Source organism: Perna viridis, chromosome 12 (genome assembly GCF_037379345.1).
Source record: "Perna viridis isolate PV_CMFRI_1.1 ecotype Kerala chromosome 12, ASM3737934v1, whole genome shotgun sequence".
Taxonomy (NCBI): domain Eukaryota; kingdom Metazoa; phylum Mollusca; class Bivalvia; order Mytilida; family Mytilidae; genus Perna; species Perna viridis.
The window spans coordinates 20,613,497-20,636,474 of NC_142456.1; the positions used below are offsets into that span (position 1 = coordinate 20,613,497).

The 22,978-nt window shown below is 32.2% G+C and overlaps 1 protein-coding gene and 1 pseudogene across 2 annotated transcripts in view; one reads left to right on the forward strand and one right to left on the reverse strand.

Annotated features, from left to right (window-relative positions):
- Positions 1-22,700, forward strand: part of LOC148601636 (uncharacterized) — a 47,045-nt gene extending 24,345 nt beyond the window's left edge. The window contains exons 1-2 of one of the 2 annotated variants that reach the window (XM_088555165.1): positions 14,149-14,289; positions 21,305-22,700. In XM_088555165.1, coding sequence (XP_088411291.1) covers positions 21,316-22,614 — 1,299 coding nt within the window. In that variant the 5' untranslated portion in view covers positions 14,149-14,289; positions 21,305-21,315 and the 3' untranslated portion in view covers positions 22,615-22,700. Of the gene's footprint in view, positions 1-14,148; positions 14,290-21,304 lie in introns of those variants that run through there. The other variant, XM_088555164.1, reaches the window with a different exon arrangement.
- Positions 1,368-3,789, reverse strand: LOC148601637 (uncharacterized; annotated as a pseudogene).
- Positions 22,701-22,978: the final 278 nt, after the last annotated feature.

A 22,978-nucleotide genomic window follows, 5' to 3' on the forward strand; every position in this document is an offset into this window, starting at 1 on the left:
TATGGTACATTTGCCAACGTTGAAATCTAATTATGACATAGATAGCAGTGTTTTATCAAATGTTACCAATGTAATTTCGATAATTCACACTATGAAATAAATTCGGAACTTTCTTGTGGTTATTCACTCTTTCCAATTAATTATACTATTAGAACTCAATAATTAAAAAAGGACAATCCTACTGAATTCAATATTCATTAATATTCTGTAGTGTTTCTATGTTGCAATTTTTGCTACTTTTTTGGCAAAAAACGCACAAAATATATATAACATCTTGTTATATCCGGAAACATGTAATGATCTTTCAGAAGCAATTTTATCTAAAGTGTTATATTACAGTTTTGCAGTCACTTCCTATTTACTATTTACTTTTGAAATACCCTTTTTGTGCCAATAAATCTTTGGAAACCTCTCTCGGAGTTATATTTACGAGAGTCACAAAAAAAATGTACCATTCATCCTGTAACAATTCTTGCAGGTTTGGTGCAACAACTCTATAAATAAATAAATTTTTGCAGGTCTTAAAAGCTTTTAAAGCTAAAACTCTAAACTATACCATGAAGTTACTTTCATTTTTTTAGCTATATAATTTTAAATGTGGATGAAAATTTGTTAGACCTATGAATCTAGATGACAATCAAACTAAACATACATTTTGGTCGCAAAAGTTTGTAAAAAAAAATATATCAAGGTCCGGTATATGCAAAGACTCCTATTGTAAGCTTGTCCTGCTTTATTATTTACAGATTGTATTTTGCCATGAATTCATCTCATTATTGTACTGTAATTGATTATAATTTCAAAATCAAATGCTGTTACTCCCCCCCCCCAAAAAAAAATGCGAAAAAAAATGCGAAAAAAAAAAATATTAATACACTGGCTTTAACCAATGCTCATCCTATCACTATGGAATTTTGGAGCCCTGCTGTTTTTCATGTGTGCTTTGTTGCATATTAAATTATAAGCAAAATATCATCATTCGATTAAGTTTAATGAAATTTTCGAAGTTTTCATTTTAGGCCAGAAGGGTGTTTTTCTTTACAAGGATCTACTTTGTTTGCCAAATCTACAAAAAGTTATTAGGTGCAATAGGACATTACACCTATTAAACATATTTTATATCAATTTATTTGGAATTAGTTTAGTTTATTACAAATCATAATCTGGTTTGCTCACAAAGTGGTTTTCTGGATTAACCGTCATCAGAAACGCCTGATGACAAAAGAGACGTGACGAGTAGTTAAAAACACCAAATATTTTGTTCAAGAATAACTATCTTGATTTTAAAATTAGAAGATTGTTTTATAAGTTGAAATTAATATTATTAAAAAAAAACTTTATAGAAATAATTTTGCTTCTTTCGAAACGCTTGGCTGCAACCAGTCTACAAATAAAGAAATACTAATTAGTACCTGAAACTAAAAGCTCCTGGATAAAAGGTCTACAAAAAAAAAGAAAAAAAAGAAAATGATTTAATGACCTGAAATGAAGCAATAAGAGTTAGTGCTGAAGAAAAAAAGAAAACAAGAATTAATTTCGCTAAAATAAATTCATACAATAAAATCCTCACATCACCCTTCTGATAGTCCTCTTATATAGGATCCTAAAAAATGTTGCTATCATCTTCCTTATCGTTCTCAGCATCACCATCCTCGAAATGATATGCCACAGTCGACGAACTTGTAACAGCATCATGTCCTGTGTACCATAAATTACCCACCATCAGCCCCTTTACTAAAACGGTGGTCAACTCGTCTACCTACAATCAAAAATGGGATACAGGGGCACAAACCTCAAATCCCTAAAAATTAATCTCATTAGCAAGAGGAAACTGTAAATCTCTGTCTCACCATCATACACCAAACTGTACTTGTACTTACCGCGTCTTCCCTTTAGTCCTGTACCAATACGATAATACCATTTGCTGGATTCATATGGTTCTTCTATCAGTGGTTGGACTGTCTTACCCATCAGGTCATCAGGTTCAGGTGTGTTTGGAACTACCCTACTTACTGTACCATCTTGTGTCTTCTATCTATTCTTTCGAGCATATGTGTTCCTCTGTCTGTATTCCTCTGCAAGTCTCTGGAAATTCTCATTCACTGCCTGCAGGCATAAACTAGACAGTCGGTTAGCAAGACCACTTACCCGCTAAACGGTTTGTATTTCTCTCTCTCATCATCTAGTTGTCGAAGCACACACTTCTGGTTGACGGTTAGTCTACTAGCACATTACCTGAGTCTGCAAAGCTTTCACTCTCAGCTGTTCACTGGCTATGAAGCGTACCTGTTGGTTAACCTCGTATTTTGTCTTCCACAAACCTCCAATGTCCTGTAGTTTCTGGGTCAGTTCATTCTTTTTAGCTCTGCCACGTTGTTTCTTGAGCTCTTTCTTTTCCTTCTTCAGGACAAATGCTTCCTGTCGTTGCTGGCGAATAACTGCTAACCTCTCCATATACATATGTCTTGGTTCCTTGGCGTCTTCCCAGGCATTGTGGAGAACCTTTAGTATTATATACATCTATAAATATAATACATGATAATCGTTATACAAACCTAATCTATTAAAGTATGTTTTCTACATAAGAAATGATCCCAGCATTGGAAGAATTCAAAATTACTAGTATTCCAACTTTAATGGTTTCACTTTTTTTTGAAAATTGGTGTACTGTAGCAATACTGCTTAGTTCTCATTTCAGTATAAATTACGATATTACATGTGGGTACTTCCAGTATTTCTGTAAGTCTAGTAAAGTTGTATTTTGATTCATCTATTTTAAGTATTCAGTTATCATGTAGTTTTAAAGTTTACAGAACTTCCAAAATGTTAATCATAATATTTGACTACACATTTATCAACTAAATTCTGACGCTCATATGCTATTATACAGGTAATTAAAACTAAAATATATCGATAAATCATCAGAATCTCTCTGTTAAATTGTGATAATTTTGGTATTTTTGTCTTGGTTGTCTTGTTTTTGTGTCTTGATTATGAATATCCTGTTCCACTTTCTGATCATGACCCCCTTGTATTCACTCATATCAGTTTGGAATGTTTACTTTCCACTTTGTTACCTGTCACCCTGATTTTCCTTGTTCTTAATCCATTACCATGCTATGTACCATAGTTCTTATAGAACCACATATATATCATTCAATATGAAGAAAAGCAGAGGTCACTTACTCTTACATTTATTTTTGAAATATTTCATTCAAATAATATATATAATGTAAATACTTGTGCACGTCGTTCTTCATCTAAATTATCTAACCAGCTGACTGTACGGTTCTGGGTACACATAGTGATTCCGTTAAATGGCGTTGGTGATGGATCGGGGCATTAATCTGATGAGCTGTCCCATTGGACATACTTACCTCCCTCAATATGGTCTTTCAACTATCTTCAAACAACTTTAAACGATGAAAACAGAAGCTCTAATTTCTGTCGTGTAAGGTCCTCTAACTACGGGGAATGACTTTCGAGCCTGTGATACGGCTAATCCTTCTGTACCGTCTCCTCACCAAATATGAACTCTCTTCCTTTCATCAGGGATGACGCATCGGTAGAGAATCTCTTAAAGGCTTCATACAACTTCTGGTTCACTTGGTCAACTCACTCACATTTCCATTCTCCTCCATCAATCTCCACATCGGCCCTGTTACAATCTTCGATACAATACCCAATGCTCTGGCTCCGGCGTGGAAAGACAAAATATCTAGATCAGCATTAAGTGCTGCAAAGAGTTTATTATTTTTTATGGTCTTCTGCAAAGGACAGACGATCATTAAGTAGTCATCTTCTCCATTACAGTCTTGATGATCCGTGGGACATTTATTGCTCCAACTCTCATATACATTAGCTCCATGTAGACTTCTCTAATGATATCTGTATACTTACCACCATGGAAGGTAACTACTTCTAGCTGGTTCAAAAAGACTTCCATCTGCCCCTGACACTCCAAACACTGGCCTTCCCAAAATACCATCTCCTTCTTGAACTCATTTATTTGTCTGAAAAATACATCATTTTCTGGTATCTTACTCTCAATACCTTTATAATACCTTATCTGTAACTTCAGGTTCAGCTTTCCCGCTGAAGTTCTGTGGTAGTGCTGGCCATCTTCTCCATTCTGTCCTACATACCTCAACCTACCTCCTGCTGAAGTTCTGTGGTAGTGCTGCCAATCTCCTCCATTCTCTCCTCCATACCTCAACCTACCTCCTGCTGCTGTTATATTTCTTCTACAACATAAAAAAAAACTTTCGTTATATTTATTATTAAATATGTTTTATGCTGCTAAACATTCAAAATGCAATGTCTGTATAATTACATTCAATATTGTGTCGCTAAGTGTAAATATTTTTTGTTTTTTTATACCATTCTTCATATTTTGTAAGTACATGAATCTTGTACAGCCTTCCATGTGGTTTGTGTTGGTAGAGTGGTTCTGCCTAGCACATTAGTATATACATGTCTTGTAAAAAAAAAAACAAAAAAAAAAAAAAAACACACACATATCAAATAGTAGTTGCAAACATTTATTATCATCTTTATACTTGTCATCTCTTAGATTTGGTTGTTTTGTTCTTGCATGGTTAGATATTTGCACTATCAAAAAAAAGTCGAGGTCTCAGAACAAGTCGTATAATATATTGGGTTTTGTTATAGTTTATATGATTGTATCATAGTGGCATGTTTGTTATGATATTAATGTGTTAAGTTTAATCTTATTTATTCAGAATCCTCTTCTTTCTAAATATAATCACATATAATTTTTAAAAAAATTAATCCCATATAAAATGTAAGGTTTCTTTCCAAACTGAATTGAATCTATTAAATCATTTTACAAAAATATAATAATATTTTACATAGTTTATACCACTCTCTTCGATATTGCCTTTTCAGTCATTTTCTTGTTGTTGTTCTTCAGTCGCTTGGCTGTCTTCAGTTACCTGCTCTTCTCATCACGTCGGGACTTAATCGTCTTTGTTTCCTTCCGGTGCTGAATGGAGGTTGCTTCTTCTCTCAACTGACTAACCCTTCTTTCCTCCTCTAAATGTTCTGGGTACCAGTTTCTGCTACTCTTAGTATATAGAGGAAAAAGAATAAGCTTCAACCTGTCAACTAAGGCATCTCCACCTCCAGGAAACACTTCTCTCTTCATCATCTCTATCTGTCAAGTCTGGCTTTCTTCATCTTCTTCATCCTGTCCTCTTCTCTCTTCACTCTCATATGCAAGTTGTTCTTTTCTGTGTCAGTCATTTTCGTTACCCGAATAAAGAATCAATTATGTCATAAAAAATATCTACGTTGAAACAACACTATACCTATCAACATACCTGTGGATCTCAATCATCAGTCCTAGTGATGCCTGTCCTGAAGATATTTTTGTTACCCCATGTAAGTCAGCTTCTTCCAGTCCGATCCGTTTACATTCTGACAAAAACTAAAATTCCCCTCTGGACCAGGTGTCTGGATAGAGCGTCATACATACCTGTGCACATGAAGTATGACCTACTCTATCCAGCTGAGCACTCAGAAACTGATAGATTGGAAAGCAGGTTCCCAATCTATCAAACTGACCAACATACTCACCCTGGACTGAGAAGCTCCAACCATTTCATCCAAACATTGCCATATCTTAGCCTCAGCCCTTATTCGTCTACGGGCATAGTCTACTATGCTTCTCATGTGATCTGAAATAAACAAATATTGCAACTTAATGAATATGTACTGTGAAGCAGTTTTATAGCAGAGTCTACACACAAAACTAAACAACCATTCTAGTAAATATTATATTATTGAATTGAGAATGCCTATTTGTTGCCATATATTTAAAAAAAAATCAGTTTACTACTAAACTAAATTAAATAATGAAAACTAACTAAACAACTCAACAAAATGAAACTAAAATGACAAACATCTACAATCTTGTAAAAAAATGGATATGTAAGTTAGCTTAAATCAGTAAATATGAAACTTAAAAAGATGCACATGTCATATATTAAGTACACAGTTACCACATATTTAAATCACATGAGTTCTATTATATCAAGTAAAGCAACAGCAGGACTGTATTATATTCTTTTATGATAAAAGAAATAATTAATATAAACAAATTCTTAATTAAGATAAAATGAAAATCAGAAATTAAAGATAAGTTGTATATCATTTGAAGAAGGTTGATTTTTTTTCTATATATGATAACTTTGAAAAACTTTAACAGCAATCATAAATAACAATGGTTTATGCTTTAAATGTGAGCTTTAAATAAATTCAGCACCACATATAAAGTTAGATTGACTTTTCAAGGAAATAAAATGCAGTGTAAGCAAATTATCCCAACCTATAAGACTTCAGATAATATAAGATTCTCAATAAAGTTCGAAAGGTTCCGAATGGATCGCTTTACAAAAGTGGGAAGATTTTTCTGAATACATTTATCGTTTAATGGAAATGTTACGGGAACACGTTCCTAATAACGAATGAATGCTGAATGAAAGTAATCTTCTGTTCATAAACTAATATAGAATTAAACAAAAATCAGACTTTTCAAAAAAAGTAAAAGTAGTTTTTTATGTTTGAATATTTAAAAAAGTCATTATAGAATTTGACCTTACGGAAACAGACGATTATGCTTATATAAGACATTATTTAGGTACTTATCGTACGTGATTGAGCTATCTAATATGTGATTGGCCTAGGTCCATCGTTGTCTACAACACTAGTAAAAAAATTCGTCCAGAGAAGAGTCGGTAAAAGGCACTTCGTATGAGCGCTACGAAAATCTTAGCAGAAGCTATGACGTATCAATAACAAGATTACCGTTCCCGCTTTAATTGTTTAGAAAACCACGCCCTGAACACCCTATTATCCAATCGATTCTGCAAGCTGTTCTTGTTTTTTTTCTGAAACCAAGGTTACGGATGGGAGCTGAAAGGATTAATGTTTTTGAATTCATCTGTCAGGTCATTCCAGGTAACGATTTTTTAAAACATGTTTTTTTCTTTAAATTACGTAAAAGATGTGATAATGGATCAAAAAGTGTGGTTGACAACCAGATTATACAAATTGAAATGTATGAGGAACATCGGTCCAGTAGCAGGTTGCAGAATGAATTTTGAAATAGGTATGATCTTTGACGCATAGTTTTTCTTGCAGCATTTTTTTTCTTAAAAAGTTGTACCAAATAACCAATTGACAAAATGTTATTTTAATTATTTAATTTATTTGTAGCCCGTATCTAATGAATTGGTTTGCACGTTATTTCTGTGTTCTGTTTCCTAATTGCTGTTCAAATTCTTGTTCCTTTGATATTCCTATCGAACCCCAGCATAGTCCAAAAGTTTAAAATTTTAGAATTTAAAATTGTTGATAGGCTTTATTTTTTTCTACTGTTATCTTTGATGAAAAATGGTTTTTTCATATTTTGATATACTAGTAAGATAACTGTTTCATTTAATTCACCATAATTGTGGCCAAGAACAGCAAGTACTAATGATATGTCTTGCATTTTTATTTATAATTTTGTAATGCAAATCTGAAAACAGTGGAAATCATCTTAATCAACCGAACATTATCATACACTCACTAATAAAAGATACGATATATAATAAAACTTCAATTATCATTTATATGTAAGAATATTTCTTTCTGTTTTAGTATATTTCTCATAGAGAAATATTCTTAAAATATAACACACGGACGGACGGACTCAAACAACGTCTAGATCATACAATTTAGCAATAAGTAAGATTCAAGTTAAGACTTTCTTCACAATAACAACCTTAAATAGCGCAAGTGTGAATATCTAAAGAAAGCTTACTCATCACCTATAACTATTCTTAAAATTCAGTCTAAATAAAGAGTATTGCAATAACAACCACACATAGAGTATGTGCGAATATTTGAAGAACGTGTTATAATAAGAATATGACAGGATAAATTTATCTAAGCTCTTTAACTGTAGGATTTATTTTTGTAAAAATTTGCGGTGTACTAATAAGTAGAAAAACAACGTGTTCCCGCGAAATACATATTAAACACTATTCATTTTTTGTAATTTTTTTTCAAATCCACGAGAGTGTTTAAATGAAATAATCTGCAAATATTATCAACAATTTATATAACTGTGCATGTCTTCACATCATTCTGTTTGGTGGCTTTTACAGCTTGCTTTATAGTATGGATTTTCCTATCATTATGGTTGTGTGATGACATATAGAAGTCTAGTCTTTCTACTTCCATATACGTTATGGTGATGGACAGATAAACGCACAAAAATAGTTTTAACAAAACTATTATAACATTATGAAACACAAGTGACATGTTTTTAAACTGCTAAAATATATTGATACCTACAGATATGTTCACCAAGAAAAGCAGAGGACGCTTACCATACCGGTGCACCTGGTCCACGCTCCCAGTTTTTAGTGGAGTCCGAGTTGCTCATTTACTTTTGTTACTTTGTATGTATGATTTTAGTTACTTTATGTTCTTTGTTGTGTGTGTCTGTTTTCCATGCCTGGTCTTTGTCCCTGGATTACATTCTTTTGATTACCGCTATAACCTTGGTTCCCTTGATTACTCTTTCACTCAAAAGAATCCTCGAAAATTATAATAGAACAACATTAATAATTTGTTGCATGTAGGGTTGAGCAATCATGTGCTTGAAGACAACACAAAATTAAAAAAATAACTGAAAACCTTGATATGCTGCAAATGCGCCTCAAGGAGCAACCCCCAAACAGCTGTACCAAAGTCAAACAAATAAGATCTAAATCTTAACATAATTGTATGCAAGAAGCGCAATAAACCCGAACTTATCTAAAAACCCTGAAGAAAGGAAAAGAATTTACAGCAACGAATACTGCAAACAAAAAAAAAAAAAAACAACAACAACAACAAAATAAAACAAAATGTAGAAAATGCACGTGGATATAATCACAAATAATTAAGTGTCAGTCTCTGTAAAAATCAAACAATGGTTGAAACATGGTATGAAAAAAAAAAAACCAAACATAAAAAAAACAATAATAGTGTAATTTGATTATTTGCAGCATCAGAATCAACGAAAAAAAACCAATATTTTGTGGTGCAATTTCATTTAAATTCCCTGGAAATGAACATTTCAAGCGCAGATAACTCCCTCAAAAACTTCATATTTCTAATATTCCATTGCAAATTGTCTGAGCAAAGCCAGTGATGCAGAAAACAAATAACGGTTTTAAATATAATAGAGAAAGTATACTTGTGTGATATTACATTGTCAGATCGGTTGTTTTGTGACATGCATATTTCTGATTTTTCCCATTTTGCCTGATTCTTACATAAACTTACACACTCAGATGTTGTTTATATCTGTTCGGACCTTTTTCGCTTCGTGATTTGTTTTTCGCGTCTGAAAGGGTTTTTGTCAGGCATTCCATTTATTTGTCCATTTGAAGTTCGTGAATTTGTGACTTTATAATTTATACATGTTTTTAACCAAATTAACTATAAAGTTTTCAATTAGAACTAAAAAAATAAATACATAATCATATGTTTTAAAGAATCTTCTATTTTTTTAATTTCAAGTAAAATGAATTTGATGGTACTTAAAGACAGGTGAAAGCTTCCGACGTAATTATACATTATAATAATGCATATTGATTAAAAGCATGTTGTCCATAGATAACGATCGAAAATACTCAGTCGTTAGCGTGATCTTATTCAAAGCATTTTGTCCATAGATAACGATCTAAAATACTCAGTCGTCAACGTGATCTTATTGAAAGCATGTTGTCCATAGATAACGATCTAAAATACTCAGTCGTCAACGTGATCTAATCGAAAGCATGTTGTACATATATAACGATTGGAAATACTCAGTCGTCAACGTGATCTTATTGAAAGCATGTTGTACAAAGATAACGATTGGAACTACTCAGTCGTCAACGTGACTTTATTGAACGCATGCAATGCTAGAGGAGAATGTAACAAACGGCTTCCATCCACAGAGAATCCACACATGACTTAGAAGAACGTAACTGGTAGATTTTTCTCAACACAGGAATCTTCGATCTTGATATATTCCCGAACAATTAGGTTTTTGTTATTTTCGGGTACAGTATTATTCTGTGCTTTATAGTTTCTTTGTATAATTTGAAATAAGCCATTCGGCTGTCACCCTTTAGCTCTTGCAAGCTTTGTGTGACATTTTCTTATGCAAATTTTTAAAAGTAAAAGTTTTATTTAATTTTTCTTTATCTGAAGCTACTTTCGAAATTACTTAAATTTACGTCATTGCCTTGTTGGAATTTTTCCACTTCAAACAAAATAAGGCGCAAACTGTTAAGTGACAGTCTTGGAAGGAATCAGGGAGTGTATGGAAAAACCAACGATTTTTAAAGTTTAAATTCTCATTTAGAAATATTTCATGGACAAAATAAAAAGAGAAACAAGTTATATAGTAATATATTCCTATTTGACATATTCTTTTTGTTTTTTATATTTCATAATTTTAATTTAACTCGCCCTGTTAGATGATTTTTTGTTTTTTATTGTTATTTGACGAGACCAATATATCAGATAACTAGTAATTCTAAATAACGGAATTAGTCTTCGACGTGATAATATCCGGCGGCTCTGTCAAAGCTATAAATACATGAAAATATATTAGACTCACCACGAAATCCGTCCCATCGTCGGGTTTTACCAACAAGAAGAAATAACACCAGAGATCGACGATTTAAGTTTTGTTACATTATAGTTGCTGTAACATTTGTTCATTAGCAGCAATTCAGTGGAACAAATATATGTTGCAGTTATTGCATGAAGTTTTACATCTATGATTTTATATAATTCTATCATAGTGGATGTAAGTTTACAGATGTAACTATTTAACTGAATCTTATATTGTTTGCTAAATTGTGAATGCGGATTATTTAGCTTTTCAGTTTTTGATTTTTTCCTTTCACGTTTTGGTCATTTCTTTTAATACTGATGTCTCTAACTTTTCTTTCTGTTTTATGTATCGGTATTTTTATCGATATTTACAAAACTCTAGGTTTTTCCATCAATAAAATTTACAATGACAGATTGAACAAAACTAACCATGACAATATTGTTCCCATGATATCATTAAAAGCGAAATATTTCAATTTTAATTTGCAACTTCTTGAAGGAGTCATATAATTCATTATTCAATGTCAGGTACGAGAGTAATAAAAAAGCAATCGTAGGGAACTAAGTTAAATTGAATAAAGCTAATTTGAATTGTACTGCATTGCAAAATGTAGAGTCTTATGAATCTTATGAACACTGTTGGCGTTGAGGTTTTCTGTTTAGGTGGATGCGCTCTCGATGGTGTTAATGTGAGTCTCCTTGCCTATGGACGTGCCAAGAACACCAATGTATAAATATTGAACAATATAGATCAATATTACTGCAATTTTGTAGATAACTACAGAGAGGTGATATTTTATCCTATATGGATTTTAAGGAGGTAGACCTAGGTCAAGGGACATAACCCTATAAGTCAGTGATATTTTTATATCATATTTAATTTCGCAAAAGCCTATCAAGATTTCATTTGAAACTGAATGAAATCAGTCCAAGTTTCTTTGAAGCTTACATGAGGTTGATGTAAACTCCTGAATAGAAACGTTCTAATGATTTGTAAGAGTTGTGTTCCTTACCGTAAGTTTACCTTCTTAAGACGAAAGATAGCATCAAACACATTCCTGACATAGATGGTCCTTAATTGCAATGTACGACCAAGGGGGTGTGTAAAGTAGGAAGTTGTCTCATTCTAAGACGCATAAAACGAATTTTATTAAGTTTGACTAACAAAATTATCTTGGTCGTGTCTCCTACACTTCTATACAACTATAATGAACTGTGCTACCATAGATCAGGTACTTGATTATAGCCCTAGAATAAACATACAAGGAGGCATCGTCCGGTCAGATATAGATAGTGTTTTTAAACCTTCGTCGGCAGATGTCTAAATACGTTCACATATGTTCATGAGTTGAAATATTTAATCAATCTGTCAAAACCTATTTGCACTTGCTAGCTAATGACATAACGTAATTGTGTTTGTTCACGGAATCAACAGTCTAGTTGTTAAATATCTTTGGTGACGTAAATTGTGGATTCACTAGTGTATTAAATAGTTTTGGTAAACTAAGATTGTAACAAACTATAAAACCATCGAAAATTCAGCATCAATAATTATCTTTTTCATTTATATAACAACGCAACGTCCTTATTTCAAATTAGGGAATGAATAGAATAATGTGCGTCAATGTATATGCACGGCAATTATTTAGATACTTCATGATGAAAAAAGGAACTTTCTTTAAATCTGATGTCCAAATTGTTTGTTTTGTCCTTTGCATAGCAAAACTAGGGGAGCTCTTCTTTAATTGAAAGAATATTTTCAATTGTTTCAAAGAAAAATAACCAAAAGAACAAAACAATTAAGAATATTCCACACATACCATATTTTTAAAACAAACAGTAAAATGTTTTTTATTTCTGTTTGACAACATCATTGCAATTAGCAATTTTGATCCTGATAGAGTCCAGAGAATACGCATGCGAGTTTTGGTTTTCTTTTACTTTAAATTCATTATCCATTGAGGCACACACTAAATTTAACATTCAATAAAATTAGCTCAGGCACATTGATTTCAAGATTTGAGTAAAACAATAACCGGAGATAAAGCTTTCCGTGAACGATTTTGTTTTACAAAATATTCTTTCGTCATTTATCACTAGCGTTTGTATTGACATCATAACCATATGATCCATTGTATGCATGAGAAGCTTGCATGCGTATTCTCTGGACTCTATTGACGTATCATCAGGATCAAAATTGCTTGTTGCAATGATGTTAAACAGAAATAAAAAAAACACGATTTTACTGTTTGTTTTAAAAATATGGTATGTGAGGAATATTCGTAATAGTTCTTAATTTAATTATCAGGAATGATTGTTATATTTTGTCGGACTATTTGAAATACCAGTGCTGCACCCTTGAAAACTACCTGCTACGCAGATTATTTAGTGTGCATCATGTGATTGAGGTTATTTCCACATAGACCAAAAAGCTCCTTAAATGTCTGTGTTTATTAGTCAATTCGTGTAAATCATCAAACAATTTATTAACAATGTTTTATATATAAAGTATGACAATTGGCAATATTTAACCATTTTCTTAAAAACGAAATATATACATATCTTTGGTTGGAAATAAAGCATTGACCCATACCAAACATTGTGACTTTCACCCTCTTAATCATACCTCTACTCGTAAACCTTAAAAATTCATCAATTCCAAAAAAAACATACGGTTATATATCAGTTTTTGTTTGTGGAAAGAAAAAAATGTAAACTTCATCGTAGTCAAATTTTAACCTTGATTAATCAGTATATAACTGATCAAATGTCAACATAGTTATTCTTAAATTGCAAAACCGGACTTCCCATGGCCTGAATTCCATTTTCGAATTCTTCTGTTTTGTAATAATGCTTCCGCAAAATCTGCACTTAACCACGATTTGTTTGGACTTCACACGTGTTGATATTTCATGGTGTAAAGTTGATTAAACTGTCTAGAAACCTTTAAATTTTGTTAATCTACATCGCCTACGGTAATGATTGGCTAATAAACAAATTCGATATTTGTCTGTTATTGTACCTGACGGAATCAAACATCACAGTACTACTTGATTGATCGATCTGACAAGACCAAGGTAAAAATTTATGTTCAATACTCAATGCAATGAATGTGTCAAATTTATATGTCAAAGTATATATATATTGAATGCATGTATATTGTATATTAATTGTCATATTAACATTTTAAATGCAGATACAAACGATGAAAAATTATAGTTTACAATATACAATAAGTGTATATAAGTACGCAAATTTCTTTACATATCTGAAATTTAGTTTGGTTATTTTATGTTCATTGTTTTGTGCGACCGTTTTCCCTGTCAAGTTTTATCCTTGATACATATTCGTTTGATTTCTATCGGATCTTGGTTCTGGCCATTGTCATTACTCCATCTAAAAATCAGCAATTTCAAATTTTCATTCGGCTATATATCATTTATGTTTGTGGAACAATATAAAAGAGAATTTAATCTTAGGAAATTTGTGTATTTCGACACAATATTGTTGCTAGACTATTACCGAATTATACACACTTGTAATTTAAAGGGTGCTGCTGTTGGAGCAGGACATACCTACCCTTCCGGAGCACCTAATATCACTTCCAGTTTTGTTCTTGATGTAAGTGTTTAAGATTTTTTAGTCTTTTTTTTTCTCTTCAGTTTCTATATGCAATCAATTGTATTCGATTTGCTACATTGTTTAAGGAGGTAGACCTAGGGTAAAGGACATAACTCGTGAAATTAGTGATATGTTTGTATTATATTTAATTTCACCAAAGCTTCTCAAGCTTTAATTTGAAGCAGAATAAATTGAATCCAATTTAATTAGACGCCTACATAAGATTGATGTAAAATGCTGCATACAAACGCTCCAATGAGTTGTGTCCCTTAACCTAGGTCTACCTCCCTAAGAAGTGCATCTTTATTTGCACGTTTAGGTCATGAACAACTTTTTGACATATTTGAAAAGTACAATCACTTATTCTTGGGTATCGTTTGCTGTTATGCTTATATTTAATAAGTATAAAGCATATGGCATTTCATACCATGTTGATATGAACTTCACATTTACACTTTCTTCTCACGTAATTTTTCAAAGTGTCGTAACAGTGGATATAATCTATGCGACTGTTAGATATTGAAATCAGTCACTAAAATTTTTCATAAAAAATGTAGTCTAATTATTCCCATGATTAAATCATAAGATTTCAAATTTCTGCTTTAATAACCTAAAGCAATATTACTAAGTTCATGCAGATACGTGATATAGTTACAAAGCTGTATGATTTGAAGCTAATATAACAAGTATGCATTTTAACGAGTACAGCCCAGGTATTTGACCTTCTTCAAGTAATTACAAAGACAAGAAACAATTATTTGTGTATGACCGTATTGAATTAGAAGATTTGCAGTAAATCATCGTTCAATTGACTGTCACTATCAGATTTAATGTTGTAAAATACGTGTATGATATACACATTTAATTTGTCATATTCATGTGTAAAATTGTCAAATAATGGCAAATAATGTACCTACCTCCTTTTTGATGAACCCCGGCTGGCATCCCTCCAATTCAAAGTGTCTGAATCCGCCTGATATTCTATAAATTTCCGGATTCCATGAAAGAGCGACCATAAAGATACGGCCATATGCAGCTCGCTTTATTTGGCTGCACAACAAAACTGAAAAACAAATAAAACCAACCAAATAAACAAACAAACAAAAACAAAAACAAAAACAAAAACAAAAGCAAAAACAAACGAACAAAAAAAAAATAAAAACAAAGAAGCAACTAGAAAACAAATATAAACAGAACATAAAACACAAGAAAAAAAAACAACATAAAATGTATGCACAAAGTCCAAAACAAACATAAGGACAAGATAATGTAATTTTCTTTGAATTCAACTTTTACACTAAAACTGTATTTACATGTTTATTTTGGATCTTATGAAATACATTCGTCCACGTTCTGTCCTTGCATTTCGTTTCGTTTGTCGCAGAGAAAGACATTATACTAATGTTTCTCTGACTGAAATAAAATCCAGATCATAAGATAAATAGGGACTCGGGTAAAAACATGTTTACATTTTTGGAAGTAGACTTTCTTTAACAATAAAATATATAATAACGCTATTACAACGCGTAAGTGTTTTTTAACGTTTGATCAGTTAAACCAACATATAAATATCCATATGTAAGTTAGGATTTATTTTTTCAAATTAGGCAAGTAGTTTAATGTATATGACGTCAATGTGTATTATGCGATTTGGAAAAAAAGTTATAAAACTATAGAATGTGAATTCTCCATTTATAGTTGACTATAGGTGCCACGCAGACAAAATATCGATCAGCATAAGCGTCGATCACATTATGCACCAACTAATGAAAACCAAACAAATGACAAAACAATCTATAATGTGTAGAATGATACATTTTAATGATGTAGATAACAAAAAAAAAAAAGATTCATACAGTTATCGACTTTTTGCCTGCAACACAAATGATGGCACAATTCAGATTATGTTAATCTCATTGCAATAGACGAAAATGGCACGGACATCAATGAGAACTGTAGATACAAGATAGAAATAATGGTACAGTAAGTTTTGAATAGTTGAGAGGAAGTGATGTAAGTGAATTTCACGTGTTGCATGTTACCGGCCCTCATAAAATTCTATTTCTATCGGGTCAGAAACCATAAGATAAACAATGGTTTTATAGCGTATGCAAAATCGGTTGTATTCAAGAAAATTGTAATAATATAATGTTGTTTTGGTTAAATATGAGTTCATAATACAACTAAGAACGGTGATTGGAAAATCTAATGTCATGTACAGATGCTAAGAATCGGTGATGTTGACATAAGTGTTCAAGAAGTCGAAATCATGGAAGCCATATTTTTTTAGTTTTGTAATTTAGGCTTATAAATCATGAACATATATTTTTGTAAAAAACCTGCATATTCTGAACCCCTTTTGGACTGTCGAATTCGTCAGGATTTGCTTTATATTCGGTTAACCCAGGTACAGATTACATTTTTAGTGAAAGTTTGTAGGAATCAGATAAAATAGGAAAAATCAGAAACATGCAGGTCAAAAACCCACCGATCTGACAATAAAATATCGCCAAAGGATGTTTTCTCTATTTGAAAAAAAACATTATTTGATCTCTGCATCATTGGATTTGCTCAGAAATTTTTAAATAGAATCTTAGAAAAATGAGGTATCTGACAGAGTTATATGCCCTTGAAATATTCATTTTCAGTGCATTTTAATGAAATTGTAACTCAACGGTCATTCATGATATGGAAAATCTTGTCTGTTCTCCTTGATTCTAATAATGCGAAATGTCAAATTACACTATTAAAATGATGGTTTTTTTTCACAATATGTTTCACCTTCTGCCTGATTCCTACAGGGACTGACGCTTAACTGAAATAAAGGACAAATGTCTTGATTGGACAGATTTTTACTTTATTAAATGTTCGGTTTAAAAAGAAAATATTTTTTAACTCGAATGAGTATATGAAGGTTACTACCTAATACTGTATAAAAATAAATATGCAATTAATTTCATTTATATAAGGCGATTCTCATTCAACTCAAACATCAATGTTAAAGACATTCGTCGTACATTTGCTTGAGCAGGAAACTACAAAATCTTGACAGCAACCCGTCTAGCCAAAGTAATTATCCTTCGCATCAATCATTGAAGAGCTCGTTAAAATGAAAACTTATAAGGTTCTAACAAGATTTGTTTAATGGACATAATAGTCTTAGAAACTGACTGAAGTCGTACATGTATACATGTGAAAGACATTTCAATTCAATTACATTAAAAATCATACAATTGGCAGTTTATTACTACTAACCATGACTAATTTAGATCGCAGCTAGCGATGATTGCTTAAGATCAATGCTTTGGTCACTGCTTAAGATCACATTTAGGATCACTGCTAACGATCACTGATGTAGATCATTCTAAGGATCCATGCTTAAGATCACTGCTTACCATCACTGATATCGATCACTGCTTAAGGTCAGTGCTAATGATCACAGTTTAAGATCACTGCTAACAATCACTACTCTTACAATCTCTGCTAACGATCATTTAATTTTGATAAATGATATTGATCACTGGTTTAGATCAGTACTAACGGTAATACCTTTAAATACCAATATCAATTTTTTAGATCTAAAAATCTGCAGAATTTTTAGTAACTCTATATTAAGAGGACAAGTTGAGATAACTGTAAAAAAAAGTTAATTAAACTGATATATCTTGTTTACTAAGTTGTTGTATATAGTAAACCAAGTAGTTAGCTAAGTCGGCGATATTGACATCAAAACGTTAGCACAGTTGGGTGATGTAAATCGTTACTTAAGTTGATTAATCAAGAAGTAGCTTTTCATAAATAACTGTATGATAAATACCGAAGCATTTCAAAACTAACAGGTAATTCAAAGACATGATCAAAGCGTGAAAACCGGAAAAGAAAGATAAAAGAATAAAAAAAAATAATAATAAAAAAAACACACACATTACAAAACTGACAATAGAACAACAAGACATTACACCAAAAAGTTAATCGATTGGCATATGAACACCTGTGAAAACGAAATTAATTTTGCTCTGATTTGCCAGTGGCTTTGTCACATTGAAATGAAGTTTGGTTAGCACTATGTAAGGTGGGTTGTCAGTCATGTAAGAGGTCTGATTAATAATTGTACTTTGTCATGTGTGAAATAGACATTTTATAACGGTCATTCGTAGCCCATTTGCTTTTGTTACTTTGTATGTATGATTTTAGTTACTTTATGTTCTTTGTTGTGTATGTCTGTTTTCCATGTCTGGTCTTTGTCCCTGGATTACATTATTTTGATAACCGCTATAACCTTGGTTCCCTTGATTACTCTTTGATAACCGCTAAAACCTTGGTTCCCTTTGATTACTCTTTGATAACCGCTATAATCTTGGTTCCCATGATTACTTTTTGATGCCGCTATAACCTTGGTTCCCTTGATTACTCTTTGATTACCGCCATAACCTTGTTTCCCTTGATTACTCTTTGATAACTGCTAAAACCTTGTTTCCCTTGATTACTCTTCCATGTCTGGTCTTTGTCCCTGTATTACATTCTTTTGATAACTGCTATAACCTTGGTTCCCTTGATTACTCTCCCATGTCTGGTCTTTGTCCCTGCATTACATTATTATGATTACCGCTATAACTTTGGTTCCCTTGATTACTCTGATTACCGCTATAACCTTGGTTCCCTTGAATACTTTTTTATTACCGCTATAACCTTGGTTCCCTTGATTACTCTTTGATAATCGCTATAACCTTGGTTCCCTTGATTACTCTTTGATTACCGCTATAACCTTGGTTCCCTAGATTACTCCTAAGCATATTTCATAGATTTTTTCGTAGTGAACAATTACGATTCAGCACATGCTATAATTTACGACATAAAAGATGATGGCTATCAAATGACTTAAATATATAATCATTTTCTTAACTCTGTATGCAAATAATTAAATTATTGACCATTAAAGAAAAGGACTGTACACTTCTTTTGACTAATTTGGCCAATTGTCAATCATGAAAGAAATCTAATATCTAAGGATGAAATGATAGTTTGATTTCATTTATTTTGTTTTATTGTTTCTCCAGTGTTTTCGTCGTAAACAATTACCTCAAATGGGTATAGACCTACCAATAAACCAACACACACTTCGATTCACATCTTTCTTTTTACAAGCAAGTTTCTGCTTGGTTCAATTATTTATAAACGTAAACGTCTTAACTGATATAAGAAGCTATGTCATATAGAATATAATTTGTACTTTATACTTATATTCGTGCAAATGTAATTTTCAAATGTGCGAGTACTTAGTACCAAGAGGTGAAGTGGTATTGCTAAAAGTCGAATTAAAAATAATCAGACAATAATATATAAATCTAATTTCTCATGGTTCCAATAGGGTATGCAAGTCTTCTCACGTCACTCCGTTATTCTATGAGAATGGGTCCTCGCCTACCATTTGAATACACGGAGATTCCTCTTTAAGATTCCAATGGGTTCAATATTAAAAGCAAAATATTTTTTGTGTGTAAAAATACAGATAAAAATGACAAATATCTAATTCTACAGGATAAAATGTTACGAAAAGCATACAATAGAAGATTTTGCATAGCGATGCAGCGTTTCGATTTCTCGGAAGTAAATAATTAAATGCAGATCATCTTCGGATTTCAATACGTCGGAAATTCCTGGAGTGAAAATGATACTAGAACGAGACTTACAAACCCTGTTCTCGCATGTTGCTTTATTGTAGATTTTTACTAAAATGCACGTATGTATATTCTCGATCCTCTCAGAATAAACGAATGAACGATTATATGGTTGAAAAAACGCCTGGCGTCGGTTTCACAAAAAGTCGTAAGTGTGAAATTGATCGTAAATCATGACGTCACAATGCTTTTTTAGTTTGTGACGTCATTACTTACGATCAACTTTATACTTAGACTTTTTATGAAATCGAGACCAGAAAAATGCGTTGCATAGATTATAAAGTTAACAGCGATTATAAATAAAATAATTAGATGTTTAGTATATTGTGCCTAACAACATATGTTAAGCATCTATAGGGCATGGATGATATAGAGTGAACAGAACTTCCATGGCGAGCACCCAAATATACTGCTTTATTAATTTTCGTACTCTAAAAATGTTCATGACTTAAAAACAGAAATCTTACAACTTAACATTATAAGTCTTGATTCCTTTCCATACATTTCCTTAATAACTTCATTAAATACAAAAAAAAATTCAATATCAAATTTCATCCTATGATGACAGCGTCAGATAAACAAAAACGTTTATTCAATAACATATTCGTAAATCAAATCTTCAATAATTTGATTTAGATATGACAAAATCCACAAATCGAAGGGCACTTTAGTTGAATTATGATATGAAAACAACGTTGTTCCTCAATATTTGGAATTGAAACTATTTGAATAAAAGGTCACATTGAACTCAGCACTTTGAGGATTTTTTTTTTGTATTTATGAAAAACCAGACAACAATTCCGTGTTCTTTAAATAAGACAATCTTTTCAACATGTATAAATGAACTTCAATGCATGCACTTGAACCCGCTAAAATAATTATATACCTGTCGCTTTTACAAAGATTCAATTTATAATATCAATCATATGACGTTAGTTATTACCCTTCTCACAAGTATCATGACTGACTTACAAACATAAAACATAATTTGCTAGAGGTCCTCACTTGAACATTCACTTTTTATTTTTAAACATGCCAGAATTGTGATTAATTCGAAAATATCAAAACTGAACAACGTTTTATAACATCCGTTTTTCAAATCGATAATGTCTCCGTTAGCAAAGAAAATTTTATAAGTTAGTGGAGTCCGAGTTAATCATTTGCTTTTGTTACTTTGTATGTGTGATTTTGGTTACTTTATGTTCTTATATTCTTGGATGTGTATATCTGTTTTTCATGTCTTGTCTTAGTACCTGGATTACATTGTTTTGGTAACCGCTATCACCTTTTTCCCTTGATTACTCTTTTTAACTACTATTGTTGTTTTACTCTTACAGATAGTGCCAAAATGTCTGACGCTGAATTCACGGGTATAGAAAACCACCAAGACTATCCTGAAATTCTTATAGCAATTTGTCTATTGGCCATTTTCAGTATAGGAGGAACTATTGGAAACGCTTTCGTTCTGTTTGTGTATGCAAGGAAGAAAGAAAAATCAACGACAACCGTCTTCATATTGTGTTTAGCGTTAACAGATTTTCTTACTTGCTTGATTATCATACCATTTACTATAGCTGTTGAATACGTGGCCAAAAGGATCAAGTACGATAGTGTCTGTAAAGTCTATCAGTTTCTAATAACATCCAATGTTCCATTTTCTGCATTCATAATGGTCCTTATTGCTTGCGACCGCTATCTGAAAATTTGTCGCCCCTGGAATCATACACTTGATACGAGAATGGCAAAAAGGATAATTGTTTTCCTTTTTCTTTTTGCTGTCTCATTAGGAATCATAACAGCCTTAATACATGGAATACCGAATGACATCCACTCCAGTATGACTGGATATATTTCAGCAATTAACTTTTCTGAAGACGCTTCAAGTACCGTCGTGTCGTCCCGATCAATGTTGAACAGAAGTGGAAATAATGTATTTACTGATATGATACTGAACACCGAAACACCTGCGACGAGTAATACGTCTCAACTGAATTACTTTTATAATTCTAGTGGGCTAATGGATAGCTCCTCTGTGTTGTATGAGCGGAATTCGAAACACGATCTATGTCTACCAAATGAAATTTACATTAGTGCAACCGGTAGGAATGCATTTCAGAAATTCTATGCCTCATTATTTCTTGTATGTTTTATTTTAGTCGTTGTACTTTATAGCTTAGTGTTCCGATCATTGGTCATCCGACGCGCCAGAAAAGCCAAAAAGACGTTTGCTACTGAAAGCGGACAGCATAATACTCAAAACCTTTTAACAACGAATGTGTGCACTGTTGCCACTAAATCAACAATGACGGAAAATTTTGAAGTAACAAGTTTCAATGTTCAACACGAAGCCCACAAGGAACAACTAAGAATAAAACGGTCAAAATCACTAAAAGAAAAACAACGATTTGCTAACGTAAAAACCGCTGGTATTTTGTTCATTGTAACTATTGTTTTCATTGCTGCGTTTTTACCTGCATGGTTAATGGCAATGAGAGCTATTGGCGGAAATATCATCGTGTTTTACATGCATTTCATTTATAATTTCGCTAATCCAATTATTTATGCATTTTTTAATCAAAATTTTCGGAAAGACATAAAAAGAGACTGTAGTATATTTAGTCCATTTGACAAACAATCTTTTAACTAATGTTGTAAAATAGTTGCTATTTTTTAATATGATAAAAGCCTTAGTTTCACTTGTTGTATGTCACAGTAAATAAAGGTAAAAAAATGTATTGAAATTACATGCCTGTTTTAAGCGAAAAATAAGACTGAATAATTTGGCAAATAGTTTAAAGGAGAATGGATATGGTAAATATGTAAAATGATAATAACAAAACCACAGGGGATGAGGAGTGCTTGCTCTAGGCTACAAATAAGTCTGCACAGAACAACGTGGGAACGTTCGTTCCACTGGGCAAGCAGCAACAATATTTTGCATAAGTACAGTGAAAAAGTTGCCTCTTTGTACTCAAGCAACATAAAGTAACCTGAAAGTGAAAAAGAAATAA